The 23971-nt window shown below is 33.2% G+C and overlaps 2 protein-coding genes and 2 non-coding genes across 7 annotated transcripts; 1 reads left to right on the top strand and 3 right to left on the bottom strand.

The window, feature by feature from the left end:
- Nucleotides 1-2385: 2385 nt before the first annotated feature.
- On the bottom strand, nt 2386-2468 carry LOC116404203. The gene has a single exon (XR_004217139.1). It is a non-coding gene; the product is annotated as a small nucleolar RNA R160 (small nucleolar RNA).
- Nucleotides 2469-2617: 149 nt separating this feature from the next.
- On the bottom strand, nt 2618-2702 carry LOC116404204. Its single transcript, XR_004217140.1, has one exon. It is a non-coding gene; the product is annotated as a small nucleolar RNA R160 (small nucleolar RNA).
- Nucleotides 2703-5601: 2899 nt separating this feature from the next.
- Nucleotides 5602-9196, bottom strand: LOC101222192 (WPP domain-interacting tail-anchored protein 2). 4 transcript variants are annotated; one of them, XR_004216825.1, is made up of 5 exons: nt 8897-9196; nt 8136-8641; nt 6909-8041; nt 6273-6509; nt 5602-6178 (listed from the first exon to the last, which is right to left on the bottom strand). XR_004216825.1 is itself a non-coding variant. In XM_031885828.1 (5 exons), the coding sequence occupies exons 2-4, from the start codon at nt 8620-8622 to the stop codon at nt 6360-6362; spliced, it is 1770 nt and encodes a 589-aa protein (XP_031741688.1). In that variant the 5' UTR covers nt 8623-8722; nt 8897-9196; the 3' UTR covers nt 5602-6178; nt 6311-6359. The 4 variants fall into 4 exon arrangements, 3 of the variants coding, with proteins under 3 accessions (XP_031741688.1, XP_011654564.1, XP_004149502.1); XM_031885828.1 differs by having other exon boundaries at nt 6311-6509; nt 8136-8722; XM_011656262.2 differs by having other exon boundaries at nt 6315-6509.
- Nucleotides 9197-22261: 13065 nt separating this feature from the next.
- LOC116403908 lies at nt 22262-23722 on the top strand. Its single transcript, XM_031885853.1, has one exon. The coding sequence runs from the start codon at nt 22262-22264 to the stop codon at nt 23720-23722; it is 1461 nt and encodes a 486-aa protein (XP_031741713.1).
- Nucleotides 23723-23971: the final 249 nt, after the last annotated feature.

Genomic DNA, 23971 nt, shown 5'->3' with positions numbered 1-23971 from the left:
TTCCCAAGTTCTTGAAATAGTAAAAGTGATTTTGGTGAAATTTGTGATCGCTTTCCTCTTTTTTTAATTTCTCTTTTTGGTGGCATTTCAAATTGTTAAGATTCTCAGTGGTGTCGTCTACTAATTAGTCCTTACACTTAGGAACCTTAACGCTAGTCAATCATATTTGCACTGTTGATTTATTATATTTTCAAATTGTTTTACTATCTTCTTAGTTTAGCTTTATTATTTTGTAGTTTGCTTGCATTTATTTGTATTATAGATTGTTTTGAATACTTTTTTCATTGTTATAAGATTTTTTTTTTGCAAATATGAATCCTCTCCCCTTCACCAAGAAAATAAATTGTAAATTTTAAATATACATTTTTCATTTTTTTCCTTTTTTATCTAATTACACGACTTTGTTAGACCTATTTTGAAACCTTTGAAACCTTCTTACGCTATTGTCATGAAAATATTAAAAAAATCAATTAAAAACCAGCAAGTCTGTATTTTTTTTATACTTCTTTTTTAATGTATCTTTTTCCCATCAGTCATCCAACATACCACCGAAAGGGCCAGAGGGGCCTCGTTTTGTCGTACGAAAAAGAAGCAACGGTGAAATTAACTTGACCCAAAAAGTGGACAAATTTTCTAGGATATTTAATAATAGTAATAAAAAAAAAAAAACTTGTAGGAGAATCACAAAAACTTCTTCATTATATTCTAGAATACTCCATGCAATATTAAAAGGAGACTGGAGGACTGAATTAGTCCAAGGAAACCACTTTAGAGTATTGATCAAATCTTTTTTGTTTCCTAATGGCAGAAACACCACCACATGAAATCTCCCTAGACATGAATAAACTCAATTCCTTGATCTTTGCAGTCACAAATAGAAATCCTGGAATAAGCAGTTGTACGTGGGGGGGAGCAGCATCAGATTGCCTGCCAATTTACATCAAAATGCAGAGGCCTTCACCAGTCAACAGCCCTCAGTTTGGGAACACATTTCTAAGTTTAACTTTTCAGGCCATTGTAGGCTTGTTTCTCAGCTTAAACCCTTCATCTTCTTCACCTCTTCCTTCAAGGCTTTTTGCTGCTGTTATGTTGACTTCCTTCATATTTTCCTATGATGGAGTTATCCTTCAAAAGCCATTCCCAAAAACTGCACAGCTGTTGCAAACGTTCGGTGCTCTATTTGCTGCAATTGGTACCTGCATCATAGGAAGTCTTCTACTCTATCCAAACTTCACTTGGATCTGTTGGCTGGCGGCTGGCCTCATCTTGCCAGCCTTTATTATATCATTCAAGTGAATATGACAGAATCTGCATCCCATTGTCCGGAGATGGACAGAGGGTGCAATTCTGTAGAATCCATGCCCATGTGTTTTTATCTCTTTTGACAGTCTCTGTTTCTTGACCTTGTGTGGTTCATCACCAAGACCACATCTGCTCCAATTTCCCTGAAAATTCATGTTATTCTACAACTTATGTAAAGACATGATAACTCTGCCTGTGTCGTGCCTTAAGCATCATTTCTTCCACGCAGCCGGTCCCAAGCCCGGACAAAGGAGGAGGGTAGTGTCATCAGACCATTGGATCTTGAGTTCTAAAGACGGAGGCTTGAAGTATAAGTAGCTATATTTTCATCAAAGTACACTAGTACACTAAAGATGGCAGCATCAAGAAAGATGGATTCTCTCGTTGGAGTAGACTGATGCAGAGAAACCACATATTGCTGAAGCTTAGTCATCCTAAGATATAAATTAAAATCTTTTCGACAAAAGAAAAGTTTACATATTTTTTAGTCAGTGCAATTAATAGTGGAAAGGGCACGATATGTTGAATATTATTAGAAAATATCTATAAACTACACCATTATTCATACAACATGGGTGAGGCACACACATGAGAACTACAACAAAGTCAATAATAAATCAAGGTTCACAATAACATCCATCCATAACAAGACGTAAACTCTCTAGAGGCTGCAGAGGTAAGTGTACACTTGAATCGTGTAAACTCCAAGTGAGATAACTGATTAGCAAAAAAAGATAATTGCATTATGTCCTTTCCAGTTCTGCCTCAATCTCATGCAATTAACTGAGGCAACAAAGAGAAGAAAAGGAGAGCTTTCAATGTCGCACTATGCTCGTATGGCCTGAGATACAAGTTCCCTGCAGACCATGAATTTAAGTGCTACCCTGTATTGCCTACTTCCCCTAAATTATTTGAAAATATCTAAATGGACAGTTAACATACATAATTAATCTATAAAAAATGGAAGAAAAGAAAGAGGTAATTTGAAAGACGTGAAAAAATGAATAATGGATATAGTAATTTCACATTCAAACTGAAACACCAATTATATATATAATATGGTGTGAAACAGCAAAATAGCAAAGCAATCAGAGAACTTTGAAGACCAGAATGAATGATATAAGTTCCACATCAATTTCAGATAATAAAGTTTCCATCATCTTGCTCTGCTTCTCTTATAACAACAAGTTGATCAATTCAATAAAAAAGAAAAACATATCTGCATCAATTCACTTATCCTTAAAGGATATCAAAATCACATTTTCCTTTTTTTTTTTCAAAAAAAAAAATGTAAAGTGAACAAACATAAGGCAACAACAATCAGAGAACTTTGAAGGCATAGCACAATATGAGTTAGGCACATCATATATTCACCTCAAAAAAAACCTCATCATTTTGTTGGCTATATCTTACATTATTTAGAGTCAAGTTAAGACAACCCCATGAAAAGGGAACAGGACATTTCGAAAGTAAACATTCTTAAGACGAGTTTATAGTTGTTTCTTTGGCTAAGCAGGGTTGGGCTGGAGAAAAAAATCCGCCACAACCATAGATGTAAAAGCCAAAATGAATGTAGCACCATAAGTATACCCTTTTCTCGATTTTCCTTGTCACTAAACTGGAAGAAACAAGGGGCTATTCGGTGCATCAAATCATGAAGTAAAAGGGAATTCAAATATTTATGCTAATGGCTAAGTAATGCGCCGCTTACCAGAGAGAGGATATTCGAAGATGATGATCTCCAGATTAGCCCCAATGGGCAAAGCTTTTCAAGTTGTTGCAATTGTGAGTGAACCAACTTATGGGCTTTTATAGAAGTTTGAGGGATTAGGGTTTTAGTGGAAAATTGTGAGAGAACAATAATACGTATACGGGGTTTTGTGGTAAAAAACCTAGTCCCTCCTTCAAATCCATACATCTACCCCCATATTAACATTTGCTACTCTCTTGATGTAATTTCTTCAAAATCTTATACTAAATTTTATTCTTTCAAAATTTCTTCAAATTTCATTATCTCTAATCATTGTTATAACAAATTAAAGTGTAATTTTTTAATTAACAAAATAGATTTTTCAAATTAGAGTATATACAGAATCTCAGTGTTAACCTTGAGATTTCACCCAAAAAAAAAAAAAACTTAAACATATTGAATTTCAATATTAAATATGTCTTAAATTTGACTTAGAAGACTCAAATATATAGAATCTAAGTGTTATAATTATTTTTTTATTGGCTATAATATTATTTTTTATTCTTTAACGTGTTTTGTTCACTCAATTTTTCGTAGTTTATAATATTGTCTGATTTATTTTTGTCAATTAGTGATTCTTAATAATATTATTTTGTTACCATTTGACACCTATTCTTATTTGATTATAACGAAACTTTATTTGATATTGATAGTTATCGATTGTAAATGATATCAAATATAATTGTTATCTAATTATTGTTTAATTATTATATGATATTTTCATCATTTATGTCTATTAGTATCGGAGTGGAGTGTTATTTAATGTCCATCTATCTATCTAATTGTTGTTTAATATTATAGTATATTTAACAAACTTTGAAAATGTTGGAAACAAACAATTTCTTTTTTAAAAAAGTCCCAAATTAAATAAGAAAATAAAAATGAGATAAACTTATTTATTTGGTCAGTTAGGTGTATCAAATACTCATATACTCAATATAGTTTTATAACGATACACATGTTTAATCAATATACACTTGATTAATATATGGTTGATATAATTCATAAGAATACAGATGTTTATATTATCGATTCACTTGAGATATTTTGTAGTTAAAATAGGATGACTTAACCAAAATTACGATTTCACTTCTCACTCAACAAAAACTATTATATATAACTGTCATATAATCTAGTTTAAATTTGATACATCAATTTATAGAATAACCTAACTTAGATGAAAAAAATCTCATACATCAAATGAAAAAATAGAATAAAGATTAAAATGAAATAAAAAGATCTATCATGTTAATTGAATTAAAACAATAGGCGAAAATCTAAAAACAAAAAGACGGAAGTAAATAAATAAATAAATAAACATATAAATCAAATATAGAGAGAAGATAGTTAAATAAATTGAAAAGATAAAAGATGTGGATGAAAAAATATTGGTAGAAATTAGGTGAGAGAGATGGGTAGAAAGGAAAGCAAAGTGGTATAAAACATAAAATAAAAATCCTACGCCTTTTGCTAATATTTACAAAATCTAAAAACTAAAGCCATGGTTGCATTTATAAATACATATTTTTGTCACCCAATCTAATTTTCAAACTTTTAAATTAGGATAAATTTTTTTAAAAACAATCTAATTTTCAAACTTTTAAATTAGGACAAAAAATTTTAAAAATGGTTTGAAATAATCACGATATTTGCGCAAACAATTTTAAAAACAAAAAAGAATCCAGACCATTATAATATATAAAAAAAAGATGCAAGATCAATTTGCATCAAGTTCTTAATATATTTGGAAATCAATTATTTAGATAGATTTGACTATTCTATTTTTTTTTTCTATCTTTAAATATGGTAGCCAAATCTAAAAGATTGGATAGCCAAATCTAAACCATTTTTTCAATACAAGATTTATTTTCACTACACAATTGATCATTTAAATTTGTTGAAACACGATAATTTGATACGCTCCAAATTTTTAACTTTTTTAAAGATAGCTTATATTTTAAATATGATCGTTTAGATTTTTTTAAGTATTCTTTGTACATATTTTGTGAAATATTTTTTTAAAAAATGACCAGCATTTTCATTTTGTTACACAGTCAGTAAATATATCGTTGGTTTGTTACATTTACGAAGATTAACCAAATAATTATATATTTCTTTTGAAAAATGATAGAAACCTGATGTTGTTGATGAACATATCAATTCACCATTCACGTGAATATCAAATTCATAGAAATGTGTGACTATCAATATGTCGACAAACATCTAATACTATGATCAGAATGACTATAATAGTAATCTATTATATTTCTTTCATGTTCTAACTAAGTCAATAACTAGAGACTTGAAATACTAACAAAAAGAAAAGGCTCAAAGTAGAAGCACGGAAAAATGTAACCAAAAAAAGGAGGGAGAGAAAGTTAGCTCAAATGACAACATCTCAGATCAACCAAATAAAATACAAAGAGGTATTTGAGGAACTGAAATGTAAACATAATTATAAGAGATCATAGGAGTGTTAGAATGCATGTTAAGTTGAGGGGAAACAAAAATGAAACTGTAATAAACGATGGAAAACAAAGATAGAAAACTGTCCAAATGAATGAGTTTAATATTTCAATTCGAGCTCAAAACACTCAATTCAAACATGAATTTAGGAATACATTACCCTCCGTCAGTTACTGTGAGTTTCAAAACACCCTCAAATTCAAGTTCCAAGAGGGAACGAAGCCAAATCCAAATACATATATCTACATCCAAATACGATAGTTTTATATTCACATTTGACCAATGAAGAGAATATAGCACAATCTCACTATAAGTGGAAAGCCACCAACACAACCTCCTAACAGAAATCTATTTGACAACAACAATGGAATACATGGGGCAATGGCCATGAAAGTTTTTCCTTTTTTTTCTTTGGGTCCAAAGGCCATGGAAATTTTAACCACAAAAAACCATAGAACGTGGAAGACTCTGGATAAAAGAATACAGTGATACTAAAAGAAGTAAAACAAAATAATAAGAAGAATACACACAAAAATCTTTGTACCTGGCCACCCTCACAACTTTAGGTTTTGAGACATTCTCAGCATGTTAACTGATGGATACAGAAGAAGTACCTTCAGCCCAACACTTGGGTGTGCTTTTATAAGGTGCTTTAGTAATCTGATGCCCAAGAAGAAGAAAAAGTAGTAGAATTAGAAGCAGACATCATAGATACAAACATTCTTCAGTTGAGCAAATTGGTTGTTGTACGTACTCATGAAGTAATTCAATTTGATTTACAAGAAAGACTACCTGCCTCTTGACCCCTTTTCGTAAAGACTCATAAAAGTTTCCTCAGATATCATTGAGCCAGTATATTTACATCCTTCTTTGGAGCTGACTGCTCCTTCTCGTCGTAGTCTTCTCTGTGAAGTGTGACTATAGGTGCACTATCTCTTACATTTTTCAATTTCTCAATCAGAGCTTTGTTATCGTTCGTCAAAATGGATAGCTGCATGAGCAAATAGAGTTTGGACGAGATGACTTTTCTGGAGCTCTCGAGAAATATGCCTCTTGTATGTAGAAAAAATAAATATTATAGCTGAAACTAATTCAGCTTACTTTATCTGTTTATCAGCATTCAGGACCGAGCTTTAATATCATGAAAAATTAAAAATTGCTTCCAACAACTTACTGAAATCATGGAAGGCAGAAGCAACAGTTGATTCAAAGAGGCCACTGGGTAAAAGTGTTGCAATTGAAAATTAAGAATATTTACAATCTGTTTTTTCTTCAGTCTTACATGGATGAAACAGTTAAGTGTTTATTAGATTATTGTGATGAGTGCAGCCAACTGAATATCTTTATATAGCCAAATTTATAAAGGTTAAATGATTCTGTAAAGTAATACCTGGCTCTGAATCCGATCCCTTTCAACAGCTAGTTGGAGCACCATGTCCATGACAAACTTGGAACTCAAGTTAATTTCGTTTGCATTTGCATATTTTTCACCATTGGCTTGATCCAGTGATTTCTCTAAGAACTCCACTTGACCCTTGAGCGAAGTAAGTTCTTTATTGAGTTCGAAGTTGGTTTCAGACAAGATAATGCAATGCTCCTCTGCACTATCAGTCTTACTTTCAGCTTTAGATACTTTGGATTTAAGATCCTCAATGAGAGTTTCCATGTCCCATATTGCAGAATATAACATGTTTTGTTGCTCCTGACTTGCTTCTGATGATGATTTTGCATGCTGCAGTTGAATCTCTAGTTCCCTCAACTGCTTTTCAAGTGAACCAACCTTTTTCTCTTTGTTGCTTACACTATCTTTAAGAAAACTCACCTCTTCGGTAAGTTCCAAGTTTGTCTCTTGTAGCTGTGTAAGCTTGGTTTCAGCACCCTCTGCTCTATTTTCTGATATGCAGATGCTTTCTTTCAGTGTCTCAACAAGATTTTCCATTTCAATAAGCTGATCTTGACTTGCTTCATTTGAGTCATATGCACTTTTCAGATCAAGCCTAGATTCTTTAAGCTGTTCCTCAAGGGACTTCACTTCTTCCCTCAATTTATCTAGTTCAGCATTCTTGGCAATTAGTTCAGCATTCCTTTTCTCAAGCTTCTGTATAGCCACCTCTTTTGCATTTAGCTGCTCCGTCCAATCTTGAAATTTAGCTTTGATATCGTTCTCACGTTGAAATGAACCATGTAGATTGAATTGGACAAGCTGGAGGCGGCCAACAAATTCCTTTGAAATCCCCATGAGTATCTCGACACTATTGTCTGCCTCTAAAAACCTACCCCAAACAACTTCTGCAGTCTCTTCCATTCTCAAAGCAACTTGTTCAGTATAGTGTAGCTTCATTTTGAGCTCTTCTTCTCGTTGCTTTGATTCAGACAACTGCTTTTCGAGATCTAGCTCCCTTGCAAGTGATTTTTCTAGCATCCTTAAAATATGCCTTTGCTGTTCAGTCATTGTATTTGATTTCCCGTTTATGTTGAAAACTTGATCATTTTGTGACGACATCATCGGATCTTCCAATCTCCCTGTCACAAAGGCAGAGCATTCAGAATTACAAAGTAGTCAATTCTTCATCATCTAAGGTCACTAAAAACTGAATAAAAAGAAAAAATCACGAACAATTTCCACTGCTTAAAACAATTCTCTGCAATTTGGTTGACTGCATCTTCACTTCCAAAATCTGCTTTCGGGATTGAACAAGCGACTTCTCCGAATCAAGCAATTTTCCTTCCAACACACTGAAAACCTCAGTTGATTGTAAGCAAGTAGATACCATTCCACGGGCATCAACTGTTTCTGCTTCGAGTGTATTCATGAAACTATCCAGCTCCCTCACTTCCGAATCCAAAAAGCCGGACAAAAAATCAAACACCAACACCTTCCCAAACGAATCATCCGGTATATAATCATGCACCAAATCCATAGCCTCAAAATCATTCTCCTGAGCAAGTAGGCACATCAGAAGCACATGAAGATTCATCAACTTCTCCGATGAATACGCCAAGTCCAATTCTAGTTTAGTCAAAGTTTTCATAGTATACTCCATTTCTTGCATTTCAAGTCTTTGAGATTCTCGATGGCAAACATTCTCATCCATCATCCCCATAGCTCAATCTTATAAAAACCTGATAAATTGGAAATCATCACAAACAGTACTCTTATAAACCACAAACTCCCTACTCTTACTTATTTAGCCATTCTAGCACCTGCAATTCCAGAAACGATTCCAAAAACAGAAAAACCTAATTCAAGAACACAAAATCTCATTCCAAAGGAACCGACAGAAGAAACACTGCATGGAGAACAAAAATCCATCCGGTACAAAAACCGCTCTCAAATCGATTCCTTAACCATAATTGTCGGGAGAAAAAAATGCTTACCTTGAAGAAAAAGGAAAAATCCGGATGCGTGGAGTATGCCGGTGAGAAACGAAGACTTCAACAGAGGGTATAACCACCACCGGTTTCCATTTCAGGCGTCAGAGTCAACCATGGGAGAGTGGATATCGCTAACGTAAGCCGAGAGAGTATTATACATAAAGAATTGAGGAAGGATCGGGTGTTGATTGCAGGCATCGAGAGGCGTATGATAGTTTGATTTACTGTAGAGAGACGAATGATTGAGAGCCATAAAGCTGAACACGTGAAGGCAAAGCTGAAGGCTGAGTTACTTTTAAATTTTTGTGGCTAAAATACAAATGTTAGTTGAAGATGAGTAATATTAATATAGGGTAAAAGGTCAAGGTGTGACACAAATCTTCAACCATATACTCAATTCAATTTCACCCTAACTCAATATTTGGTTACTATTGTCAAATAACCTCACATTAAACCAACTGTAAACTCTAAATTTCATTCTTCATTTCTACCACGTAATCATTAGACTAAAAAATAAGTTTATAAAATTAAATTTCATTCTTTCTTTTAAATATTAGATTATTTTGGTCTCGTTATTTTTAACTTTTATTTGTTCTTTTTTTAGGCTGATCATAATATTCATTTGGATCCACTTCTCAAAAAAGTATCATCTCAGTCTCTTCTTTTCCATTTTTATTTTATTTTTGAGAGATTAAAATTATCGTTAACAAGTATGGTAGGGTATGGTCTTTTTTTTTTCTTTTTTTTCTAAAGGTACGGTGTGGATTTTGATTGGTATTGGACCAATCTCAATGTAACAATGTTGTGTCTATCAGAAGAGGGTAGAATTTGATCTGTCACAGCAGAAAGGTGTGATATTGTGCTGTATTTAGTGTATTATGAATTGTGATGGGGCAGATTTTACTCAATTGGTTATGTTCAAATTACTTCTTTTCACTTTGGTTTTCTTAATCAAAAATTTTAGAAAGCAAAAATTCAAATATTATTTTATTTAAATTAGGTTTTCTCACGTCCCTAATAACCTAGATTTTGGAAGATGTGAGGAGATAGGCAAAAGTGGATTTCCAAACATCTCCACGTGTCACCACCTTCCATTCGAGTGAATAAAATAATTTTTTTCTGCTATAAATTTATTTTGAAATTTTATATTAATTTCATTAGATTGTTGGACCGTTTTCTTTGACCGTCTTAATATCGAACAGTTACTCTCATTATTACCAGACCGTTGGTAGCCTTCCCCATCCACTATATATGTCACACCCCCTTCCAAGCCACAAACTCTTAGCCTAAGAGATGATGCAACTAGTCAACAGATATCACAACTTACCTCAACTACACCAATCGATCATAAACTTATCTCTAACTTAAAATAGAAACTCAGTGGAGCATAAAGACACACATTCACCCATTAAACAACATAACATTACTGTAGTGAAGCCCAAAATTACATAATACTAAACATCACGAGTCTGATATAAACATATATACAAACAGCCAACACCAAAGTTAAACTAAACAAACTCAAACACCCCATGATCAAAACTCCAAGCTTACAAACCACCTAAGAGACTAACTCAAAGCAATACATATTGAAGGGGACTCAAAACTATGCCACTAGCAGATTGGAAAATGGAGTCAGGTATCGGTTCCACGATCTCTACCTGAAAGTTGGAAAACATATAAAAACGTGAGTTAAATAGCCCAGCGAGTGGCTAATGAAATGACAGAAACATGCTTAAATCCATGTTATAAGTAAAACAGTTAAAACATGCTTAAATCCTCCTCTTGCCTAGAGCTTGCTTGCTCGCAAATCCCATCGCCTACAATCTCCTTGGCTGCAAGCTTCCTAGCGTGTAAGCCCTTCCTTACGTAGCCCAAGTCTCCTCACCAAGCTTGCACTCACGGTCAAAAGATAATACACAAAGCTTTCACTTACTAGTTTCCATCGCCTAGATAACCTCTTTGGAATTATCTCGTCTGGTCTTAAGCCCCAACGCCTAGAATCTCCACGCCAAGCACCAACCCTCTCGTCTAGGACATCCTCACAATGACTAAGCCCTGAGCATAACCTCTCAAGACTTATTAAATTCTCAACCAACAAGCCTTATTCTTTCCTTTTTGGCCATCAACTACATCTTCCATACTTAGCTAAATTTATTTTCTTCTTCCCACCTAACAAAGAATAACAAACACTTAACCTCTCATAAAGATTATCACCTAAAACTTTAGGGAGTTCAAGAACTAGGGTTTGCAATATATATACCCACCTCTCTTCTCATTTGACACACCACAAACATTTCAAACTCTCTCATCTCTCTCTCTCTCCCTACTTTGGCAAGTTCTGTTTTCTTTTAGTTTTTCAAGCAAACAAGTATATCTATTGAGTGTTGGTATACCAATTAGTTCTAGTGCAATTCCTACTGAAAAAAGTAGAGGTTTATTTTTATCCTAAGGACGACGTGGCACATGAAATATGTTCCACATCCTAGTAGAGTCGAAAAACGTGACTCAACTAGTTTATTAACATGCTTATGTGTTTGCATGTTTTCTTACAACGACGCTTAGCTCTATTGAAATGCAACAACATGATTAAAGTAAACTAATATGGTTTATGAATGCTAGGCTTTTCTTTTTATTCGTGAGTGTGGAAATTAAATTAGTTATGTGCACTGATGAATAATTTTAAGAAATGACGTATTCATCTAATCCTACAGTATTTGAATATAAAAATACTAAAAATATGTTAAATCTTAGATAGATGATCGTCGAAGATTGAACTCATGACCCTTAAATAATTTATTTGTGGTTGATTTTTTTTCCCTTTTTGGCCATCAATATAGTAGCGTTGGTGCCAACCGAAAAACATATACTATTATAGTTAAAAGCTATAATATGTCGAATAATTTTTAGTCATCAAGTATGTCAAACTTGCTAACAATAGTTTAGCTCAACTACCACCTAACAACATTACTTTATTCATTTTCTGACATTTCATGACTGTCAACCTAGGCGGAATGTGAAGTCAAATTTTGAAGTGATAAATAGACCCTTGCCTAAATTTAAGACATCAAAATAATATTAATTTATCCCATATTCATATAGTTTTGTTTTCTAGATATGTATCATAAATTGTAATAAATGACCAAATCCATAAGATGAAACAAACTTTCAAATAAAAGAAAGCATAGATAGAAACAAAATTGGAGACGAAAAGTTACCAAACGAACCCTTTTTACGATTTTATGTTCCGATGTGATAGCAACTATTATCTCCTACCGATAATACAATTGTCAAAATGGAGCGAGAAAGATGATATACCATGAGATAATAAAGAACTATGTCTAATAATTCTAACATGCCTATTTGTCACTTAGATGGATGACTTTGTACTTCCATCTCAATATTTTCTTCTATTTAGTATGTTTTTCTTCTTTTCATTTGACATTCATCCTTGTCAATCGCACCTATCGCTCCAACTTTTTGATGGTTAATGGAGGAGTTTCAATTAATTTTCATACATTGGAAAGCCACAAATATGGAACATAATTGCAAATGTTTGATGATTCTAAGGGTAGTTTCTCAACAAACTATATTAGGTTGGGAGTTCTTCTCTTCATTTTCTAAAATTTTGATTTTCTCCAAGCAAAAATTTCTTTTGATTCCATTTCTTATTCCTACAAGTGAACGTATGAGTTGGAAAATTGTGTTAACCTTAAAGATCGATCAAAATGAACAACATACTATTATGCAAGTTCATAATATATAGATTACGAATAAACTTTAACGTAGTTATCAACATCATTAATTAGTTTATTTATTTCTAAAAATAAGCCAATTTATCATTTTAGGGGTAGGGTAAGGTATGAATTTTAACATAGCGGTGAATAAATCTTTCATGTACGTGATAGTATTGTGTCACAGACTTTATATGTAGCTATGGGACAAAGTGAGATTTGAGCAAGTAGTACTTTTAATTAATTTCATGGAACAATTCGTACAATATCTAGGTATGAAAACCGATAAGATATTGAATTTTAAATAAGTTATATAAGATTAAATTCATGACCTCTTAATCATTTATTAACATCGTCTTTCTATCATATTGATAACAATTTGAACCCATTATTAAATTTATACATACACCATTTATGCCAACCGTTTAAAAACATCAACTTTACTAGAATATTAACTTAAACTTAAATTTGAATATCTGGTTGAAAATAACTAGAATTGTAATATAAGAAAAAAAATGATACTTGTGATTGTCAATATTTATTTAATTATATGAGATAGTTGCAAATTTATCGATTAGATTCAAATTAATTGAGTATGTAGCAACATTTAAAAAAATTTGTAAATATAACAAAATTTGTCAAATTCTATTAAAGGTAGGAGTGTATCACGGATGGACCATATTGCAAATATTGATTGATCTAAGTCTATCAACGATAATTTTGCAATATTTAAAATTGTGATCGATTATAATAAAATAAAATAAAACAAAACAAAAGGGACAAAAATGTTAAATGAGTATGTCCTAAACTCTAGAATCTAGAAAACTCATCTCCTACAAGGAAAAACTTTATCTATTGACGTTAGATAAATCGTTGGACGCCATACAACTTAGACAAACAAGAACAATAGCCGACATGGCAATATGTCATCAACAGCCACCAGCACAAGATCTTGTATACCAACAATCTCAATTTTTGTAACCATGTATGTGACCCAAGTAACCTGAACGTGCTGTCCAAGTTCTTAAAAGTTAAACCCATGAGTATATATCATGGATTGCCCTTGATTTACTGCTCGCTTGGTACCTAAATCATTGGATTTCAGAGCCCATGAAGACTATTTAGGTCATAGATCCTTTTCTATGCAGGTGAAGTAGAAGTTGTTCGAATTAGTTACTAGTCATTGATATCCCATATTGGATCATCTATTCTTCCGACAAACAATGGCTTGCTTGTGCTGGAAAAAGTACTTTTTAATGCCTATTATCGCAAAATTGTGTCAAGACTTACTCGTGATAATAACATATTTGTGGAGTTTCTTATGGTTTATGTTCTAACTTTTTAGTTTGTGATGTCAAATTTTAGGTTGACTTAGGGCACCCTGCCATTTTCTTTCTTAGTTTCTTGTGCTTATAAGTTATAACCCATTTGATGTTGTTATGTTACACTCTGGTCTGTGGGATCCTACAATTTGATATCCATACTATTTGTTGGAAGGCCTTGAATCTCTATTAATATACTACTCTCTCCTTCTGCACTTGAATACCCACTGTTAATGTACTGTGTAAATCCTTGTGTCGATTTCTTTATTGTTTATGTTTTCTTGTTTTTTTTAATATTGGTTTCATAAAGCTATGGATCTGTTCATTAAGATAGAAGAGTGGTATTGCTGCCACACACTCAAGTGGCCTGTCAATGGTTTCCAACCAGTTTCAGACTACTATTAAGTTGCAACTTTGTCATGGGTTGAGGGAGACAGAAATAACAGGGTGTTTAGTGGGTTGGGGAGGGCCCTTATTGATGATGTTTGCCGTTTGGTCTTTGGTTAAGTTTTGTCTCCTCGATGTCTTCGATTTTAAAGACCTCTTGTAACCTATCTTTAGAAAACATTTTACTTAGTTGATCTCACTCTTTTCTATTTGGTAAAGTATGTAAAATAGCCATTCGAGATGATGAGGCCTTTTGAGGTGAAGCTATGATGTGCTTACCCATTTCGTGCAAGCCTTTAAAGTTCTCTGATTGTTGTTTCCCTTTCATCAAGCTCACTTAATATCATCATTAGTTTAGATTTTGCTTTTTAGATTGTGTGCCAATCCTAGGACTTTCGTTTAGTCCTGTAATTAAAATTTGATTTTTTTCTGTTTCTAAAATGAGTGTGGATGTTTACATGGATGAATAATGCTTCTTTTTCCTATTTATTATTCACATGCTTATTTAGGCAGCCTCTACATAAGTGTAAACTCAACATTTGTTATTTGGATTCTACATCATTCTAGTCTTCAAAGTTCTCTAATTGCTCTGCTGTTTTGCATCTGTTTTGCATCATAGGATATATATGATTGGGATTTCTATTTGAAGGTAAGGTTACCATTATTGTTTTTCTTTTTTTCTAAATCTATTTCCTTCTTCTGAACAATGTTTATCTCTATCAGTTTGAATATTTCCTAATAACTTTGGGGAAATAATAAATACTGGAGCTCTAAAATTCATGTTCCGTAGGAAACTTGTTGAGTTTTGGTAAAATATTAAAAGTACAATTGTCTTGCATCTATTAGTCTAAGGAGTCTATACCTTTGGTTTCTAATCATCCCAATTCGAAGCATTTAAGTGTAATATACGCTCAATTATGCAAGTGATGTAATGCTTCGAGAGAGTGCTATTTTAATTGATCAAGAAGAGATTTCTATGTGACGGTAACAATTTTTTCACGGGTTCGAAGTTTTTTTTAAGTTAATGCTTATGTTTCTAGTTTGATTGTTTTCTTTTAATTTCTCCAGCAGTGATGGGAAATTTTCCCCCACGGGCCTTTTGATCATTTTGCAATATACATCTCTCCTTTTCTTGTTATTCGTCTCATTTATTTGCATTCAAATGGTTAAGAGTTAGAAATAGAGACGAAAAAGTGAAATTCTGTTTTAACTTTCTAATATGGTTTAGGTTGGACACTTTTCTTTTAAGCTCTGGAGAATTCCTTTCCTGCTAATGTTCTTGTAAAGATTGATCTCATATTTTTTCCATTTTATATCCCCATTTAACATAGATGAAGAACATACTTATATATATTTGCTAACAATATAACAACATTGCGGCATTGGCATTCCAATTCCACTTCCAATTACCAAATCTGTGTATTTTTTTTAGGATGACTAAGCTTCAGCCAATATGTGGTTCCTCCATATTTGTATGAACCATAGAGACGACCCATCTTTCTTGATGCTGCCATCTTTGTTTCTTAGATGATATTAACATCTTACTGAACAAGCTAAAGAACCAATAATCTGATGAAACTACCCTCTAAATGATAGCAAAAAAGCCATCAAGGAGAAGCCACAAGCCAGCCAAGAGATCCAAGCAAAGTTCTGATGGATTAGAAGACTTGCTAGGATGCACACACCAATTGCAGCAATAAGAGCACCGATCTTTTCGAACAGAAGTGCGATTCTCGGGAATCCATCTTGGAGGAAAACTCCAGGAAATGAAACTGCAAAGCTAATCAAGACTGCAGCCCCAAAGAGATGTGTCAAAAGCGGAGGAGATGAAGTGGACGAGGTAATGAACAAAGCCAAAACTGCCTGAAAAGTAAGGCCAAGAATTGTCGTCCCAACATTATTCTCAGTCTTAGAGCTGTTGGCTGGTGATGCAGTCTGCATTATGATGCAAATTGGTAAGCCGTTGATTTCAGGATTTCTTTCGTTAATTGATGTGATGAGAGAATAGAGGTGATTCATATCTATGGAAATTTGCTGTGAACTTGATTCCATAGGGGACAATAGAAGTAGAAAATCTTTTAATAGCTCAAATGGTTCTATGTTGAAGTGATTCAGTTTGCAGTTTTAATTTTCAGTTTCTTTTTTATGTGGAGGGATGGAATGTTGTAGAATTACTGGAGAGAAGCTTTTCTTAAGGATTCTACAAGAAGTTTAGGGTGGAAATTACATAGAAATTGTATAAAGGGATGACGTTTTGATTTGATCACTTTTTTGAGTCAAAAGTTCCATTGGACTGTAGATTCTCGTTGTTACTGTTAACATGATCTGCTGTGCTTCCTTGGTATTAACGCCTTTGGAGGAAGAACGGCAAAGATGAGAGTGGCTTTTGGGTTAGTTGTTTGATAATAGAAATTCGTAAACAAAGTTGAAAAGTAGAGTTTTTTATTTTTTTAAATTTTATATTTGTACAATTTGTAGCAACAATCTAATTCGGTTCAATGAAGAATTAAAATTGAAAGTCGTCATATACCAGGATCTAACCCATTAATATAGTTCTAAAAGTAAATAACATCTAAAGCTATATGTGCATATTTAATGCATCACAATAATTGTGCAAAAAAATAAGATAAAATGAAATAAATAAACAAATAAATTGATTCACTCTGCGCAAACTATCAAGGATAAAATTTGTTTTGTTTGGCATTATATCCTTTATAAAACCTAATTGATGGCCTATCTCCACATTCTAAAACAGATGTAGCTTTTTGGAATGAGAGTAAAAAGTATTAAGTCTCTAACTCTACCTTTGTTTCAGACAATGGAGACCATAATTAGGATTTAAAATAATCTAATGTCGTTAAGAAACCTTTTGATTAAAATAATTGGGATGTGAATAGGAATAAGAGAGTATGAGATAAACATGCTCTTCCATCAACTATACCCATCCAAAATCATTACTTTTTTCTTTTTTCTTTCTCCATATCTCACTTCAACTCAACTCTTACCATAATTTGTTATTGCTAGTTAATACATCATAACTATATACACTTATCAAATTTATTCCTACCAGTCTTATTCTCATCTCAATTTTCTTCACCCCCAACCCTATTTTATTTGTATAAGAGTTGGCAAGTTTGTCAACCACCCAAAGTTTTGGGAATTTCGTCGAACAATTTCGAACACCACCTCCAATGATTGTTGCCAGCCAATCTCCAACCACCATCGACGAACTTTCGACAACCAAGTTCGATGACCACCGTCGACCAGTGACCAACTTATCGACACTAATCAAACCTTGAATTTTTTTAATAAAATTTAAATATATTTTATAATAATAACAAACTAAAGAAACTTATATACAAATACTTCTTAGAAAAAGTTTTAAAAGACATTTGTGTTTCTATGGTTTAAAATACTCCTTTTTTTTTTTTTTTCTTTTTGAGGTTTTTTTTTATTATTTAAAATTATTATTATTAGGTTATCAAATTTATCTATTTTCCTTTATTAATGGTTCCTTTATTTGAGTATAATGCTAATATATACATAGTTAGTGTTGTATATATATCAAATAATTTTTTTTAATATATTGTTGGGCAAATCTTCATCGGTTTAAAGATAATCTATTCTCAATTCTTATCATAATTGTTTTATCATAATTGTTTTATCATAATTGTTTGTCAATTTTTTTAAATTTCTCGAGACTTGAGAGTGTAATTTTGGGCCCATTTGCTGTAATCCCCCAATTTTCCCTATAAATATCCCTAATCTCCCAAATTCATATAGAATTCAATTCAATTCACTGTTATTCCAAAAATCATTCCCAATTTCTTCCAAATTCTCTACCTTTCAGAATCATCCTTGGTTGCAATATTATGAATGATCTTGTAATATTTTTTAAATAACAATTACGGGTTTAGTTAAGATCGTAAGAATTAAACTAATCCCCATGAAATTCATCTCATTTCTTGAATTTTGAGTCAAAATTCCTCCAAGATCAAGCAATTTGATCTTGAATAAAAAATCCCCTCTTAATTAAGCAAGATTCAACTTCCTTTATTTTCTTTGATTCAATGATAAGATTAGATCCATGCCTAAGTCCATTACTCATTTCTCTACATGGAATTCAATCTTTAATCCCTTTTCGTGAATTGTATTGCAAACTAAATTCCTCTTCTCATTTTGCCTTATAATTTTTCCAAAAGTTATTTTCAATGCTTTTCTTTTATTTTTGTTACTAATGTCATTCTTCTCGATCATTACATTCAAGAAAGTGTCTATCTTACACTATCTTGGGTTCGACACCCATGCTTCGTCAAGGGGGTAAACTACAATTTTTTTTTTTTTTTTTGTCAAGGCTGTTTAGTTAAGTATCCTTCAAGACCACTCTACGAAATACTTTACATAATTCTATCAGTTCCCGACCATGTCAAAAAATATATATACCATTTTGTTTCTTGGTCAATTTAACTAAATTGGAAAGCTAGAATTATCTTTTAAAACTTAAAAATTTGAAAAAAAAATTAATGGTAAAAAAAAATAAAATCAAAGCTTTATGATTTTTTTATTCCTCGAGTATAAAAAAATAATTTGACAAAAAAAATTATAATTTTTCAATAATTCTATACGAGATTAAAGGAGAGGAATTTTTAAAAATAACAAATTTTACAAAATCTTTACAACCTATAACAAATTTGATGCGTGATAGTCAATCATATGCTATAGTGATAGAATAGTATGATAGGTAGAATCCAAAATTTACAAGTATTTTAGTTTATTTTGTTATTTTAAAAAATGTGCCATGTATAAATGGGGTGGGAGATATAGTTTAAACTATTTTTTCATGAAAAAAAAGAAAAGGTATAGAAATTTTATTAATATATTAATTCCATATATCCTTGTAAATTAAGAGTAGTGTTTTCAAGGTCTGGAAATTTTATTAATTTTGACTTCAACGATGAGAGTATCATTATAAAGAAAGAAAGTGTATGTAGATGAACTCTTGAAGTCTTGAGCACCATGGATTATTATTATCATACCCATATCTCTCTTCAGAACTTCCATAATAATAATAATATCACACGCATTTTAGTTACATACCAATTGTAATTCTCCACAGAAAAAGAATTAGGTTCATAAGGATCCTTATTTATAAGGTTTGAAAAGTTGGGGAATTTGCATGAATGATAACTTGTTGGTTGGTTGATCAACCAAAAAAATATCCCCTTTCTAATTCCCATATCTTTATTATTAATTATTAGAGTCCATCACAAAAATGTCAACTCCAAATACACAACAATTCAAGGTAAATAGAAATGGAAGTGAAATTAACTTTGTTACAACCCCACTCTTTCTTCCTTGCATGAAGCCCTTTTAACTTTACCATATCTGCATCCAAAATATATGTGTGTGTCAACTACTGTAGCTAAATTTGAGAATATATCAGTAATAATTTACCTTGTATTGTCCTATACTTGTCATTGACAATATCATAAACAACAAAAGTAATCATAACACTAATCTCTAAACTAGTAATCCATAAAATCTCATCTTTCATGAAAAAATGAGATATGCGTCCCAAAACACACGAACAACTTTACTCTAAAAGCATCTAAACAAATTCAGGAGATGAAAATTCTGAATAGCCGGTATAGCTCATGACGTGCTTGGTTTAATAACTCTTGAAATATATGCTCCGTCTCCTCTTCTACACCACTATTAAACGACATTTCATTGTCCAAACCTTCCTTAGCCGTTTCTTCTTCGTGTTCAATCAAAGCTTGTAAATCATGTAGCATGCATGCCCAATATTGCATTATATCTTAAGGAAATAAGTTGCTACTAGTTCCTTCATGGAAGGGGTCAATGCTAGTTCATTCATGGAAAGGGTCACTGCTATTTCCTTAATCAAATCTATCTATACTTATATAGAAGTTCAATGGTTTTCCATGATACACCCAATCTGTGTAGGAGGGACATATCCCAGTCGTTAATAAATGTCTCTTCACACCGTCTAACGAGTCCTATTTGAGTTTATACATTTATTGCATTGACACATTGTCCGTCCGTACTCATCGACGTGATACTTTGCAACTTCTAAAAATTGGAAAACTCCCTATTTATACTTAATTGAGAACTTATTCCTAAGTTTCATTAACCATTGTCCATCATTAAAGACCTAGAATATAAATACATATAATTAGTCTTATATTCCCCCTCTCAAATGCTAAATTTACTCCATCAATAAGCCACACCTCACAAGTATTCAATATCCAAACTTTCACTGTATCTAAGTTTAAACTAAAAAATCTATATAACACTTCCAAATTAACAAGCGTTTAGAAGCTACCTAACACATTACTACAAAAAAGGGCTTTCTTGAGGTTTGTAGTTTTAATTACTTGACGTTTCTTTCAAAAAATAGATATCCAATTTCTTTAAAAAAAAACACATTACTACAAAAAAAAAGGGCTTTTTTTTTTTAAAGAAACGTCAAGAAATAGGTTACTTTAAATAAAAAAAACATCAAAATTTTTATGAAAAGGTGGATGTAGACAATTTTTCAACTTTCTTGACGTTTTTTAAATGTTAAGTAATATTTATTTTTTCTTGACGTTTTAAAAACTTCAAGTAATATCTATTAAATTCTTGATATTTTTAAAACGTTAAGAATTTTTATAAATTTGACATTCTTGACGTTTTTTAAACGTCAAACGATAAATATTTGTTCTTGACACGTTTTAAAAACGTCAAGAGATAAATATTTGTTCTCGACGTTTTAAAAATGCCAAAAAAAATCTATTAAATTCTTGATGTTTTAAAACGTCAAGAATTTTTATGTAAATCCGAAAGAGAGGTAATTTTCCGAATTTCTTGACATTTAAAAACTTCAAGTTTATTAAATAATTGAAAAAAAAAAAGAAACACGCGCGTGGATTGTAGTTAGACAAGCACTAGCAAAACAAAATGCTTCTTCACACCTCTCCTTCGAAAATGAAATTGTCGTTTCATATCCTTCACGACTCTCCTTTGAAAACAAAACGTCATTTGCTATGCTCCATTCGAAATAGCCGTTGGGGAAGAACTTCATTTGTACTCGGTTTGAAATCACTGCCTAATCAGTTTAAAAACAACACTTCTTGATCGATATACTCCGTTCGCCATGCGTCACGCTCTGTTCGTCGTGCTTCATTCGTCATGCTCCGTTCGTCGTGCTCCATTCATCATGCTTCCTTGTTCATGACATCCTTAACGATTCCGACTGCTGTCTTGCTCTGATTCGTACTGAGTTAACTCTTCAATAATAAAAAAAAGGGAGTGCATTGGCAAGGGACGTGGAACTCGTTGCATTGGTTCGGCCACCCGATGGTGTGGTCGCTGCAGAGTTGTTGCTTACTGTTCAGTCAATCACCAGGTTCGTTTATTGTTATCAATATTTTGAAATTCTGAAATAATCATAAACTATTTACTATGTTTATATGTTATCAATATATGCTGAATCTTAGTGGCCTTCTTTTTCTCTTGACTTGTGATCTTGGATGTGGGCTATTAATTTGTCATGATCTTCCTAAATAGGTGGAAGAATTAAGTTATTTTTCTATTTATTGTGTTTGGTTATTTGTTTTATAATCATGTCCAAAGTTTTAGCAAGCACTAAGTTAGTGGGTTACTAATTTTTTGCTTCCTTTTTGACTATAAATATTAGTCAATCAAATTGAATAAAGGTAAGAAGTTCCATATAATTTTCTCTCCCTCTTGGCAATATATCTTACAAAGTATTTATCTTTGCTTTCTTCAAGAAGAGTGCGTGAGATTTTACAGATCCTTTGTTGTAAAACCAACATTTTGTATCAGAGCAGGTTGTCTTCTCATCGCATATTCCAACGAAGATGGCAAGCACCTCATAACAAACAAAGGAGAATGGTGGAATGTCGATTCTCTACCCGATGTTAACTCCACACAACTACACGGTGTGGACGATAAAGGCAGAAGCAATCCTCAATGCCCAAGGAGTTTGGGAAGCAATAGAGCCAGCGAGAGGAGCCGAAGTGGATGTGAAGAAAGACAAGAAGGCACGTGCATACATTCTCCAATGCATCCCGGAAGATGTGCTTCTACAAATCGCTAAGAAGAAGACCGCAAAGGAAATATGGGATAGTCTCAAGACAAGGTACTTGGGCAGTGAGCGGGTGAAGATGGCGAGAGTTCAAACCTTGAAGAGTGAGTTTAATGTTCTTCGGATGAAGGAAATTGAGACGATCGATGAGTTCGTAGGAAAAATCAGCGGATTAGCAAGCAAGTTCACCACCCTCAGAGTTGCACTTGAGGATTCATCATTGGTCAATAAGCTCCTAGATTCCGTCCCCGACAAATATCTTCCCATTGTCGTCGGAATCAAGCAATTCCAAGATCTCGAAACCATGCCGTTTGAAGAAGCAATTGGACGGATGAAGGCATACGAGGAACGAACAACACGATTCCGAGAAAACAATAACAACACCGATGGACAACTCCTACTTACCCATGCCGAATGGAAAGCTAGACAAAAAGGACATAGTGGTGACAACTCTTCGATGAACAAAGGGCGCAGATTTAGTGGTATCGATCGAGGAAGATGGCGAGGACGTGGTCGTGGCACTGAGCGTCAAAATAGTGCGGGAGGCACTAGCAACACTGGAAATGGCACTCGTGATAAAAGTCACATTAAGTGTTTCACTTGCAACAAGATGGGACATTACGCGTTGGAATATCGTGGAAAAGGTCATGACGAGGAATCTCATCTAACTTGTGTCGTCGAAGAAGAACCGACTTTGATGATGGCCATGTCCCAGGAGGGGACACGCACTAGATGTGATCAGGAGGATGCCATACTACTCAACAAAGAGCGGTTGTTGCCAGAGATGTATTGCAACGACAAGAATGGAGAAAATAATGATGTTTGGTATCTAGACAACGGTGCTAGTAACCACATGATTGGTCATCGTGAGAAGTTCCAAGAATTAGATGAAAGCTTCACTGGGAAGGTGAAGTTTGGCGATGGACCAACCATTCAGATCATGGAAAAAGGAACAGTCATGTTCGAGTGCAAGAACGGTGATCAGAAGGCTCTCCAAGAGGTGTATTACATTCCAAAATTATGTAGTAACATCATAAGCCTCGGACAAATGACAGAAAATGGAAACAAGGTGCAAATGATAGAAGATATCATGAAAGTGTCTGATAGGAGTGGGAAGCTTTTGATGTCGGTGAAGGGAACTCAAAATCGTTTGTACAAGATAACTTTGAAGACACTCAAGCAAGTCTGCCTTCTGACAAGCCTAGAAGATCCAACATGGTTATGGCACGTGAGTTGGAGTACCACTAGTGACTCAACCGAACAAGTTATGTGAAGCGTGCGTGATTACCAAACAAGTCAGATTGTCCTTCCCCCGTCAATCAACATATAGAGCAAAGAAGCCATTAGAACTCCTCCATGCTGATATATGCAGACCGATTTCACCATGTACTCTTGTTGGAGACAAGTATTTTTTGTTGATAGTTGACGATTCCACGAGATGGATGTGGCTGTATATGTTGGAGGCAAAAAGTGACGCATTTGAAGCATTCAAGAAATTCAAACTCTTAATGGAGAACAAGAC

Source organism: Cucumis sativus, chromosome 5, assembly GCF_000004075.3.
Source record: "Cucumis sativus cultivar 9930 chromosome 5, Cucumber_9930_V3, whole genome shotgun sequence".
NCBI lineage: Eukaryota > Viridiplantae > Streptophyta > Magnoliopsida > Cucurbitales > Cucurbitaceae > Cucumis > Cucumis sativus.
This window is presented reverse-complemented; position numbering and strand designations above follow the sequence as displayed.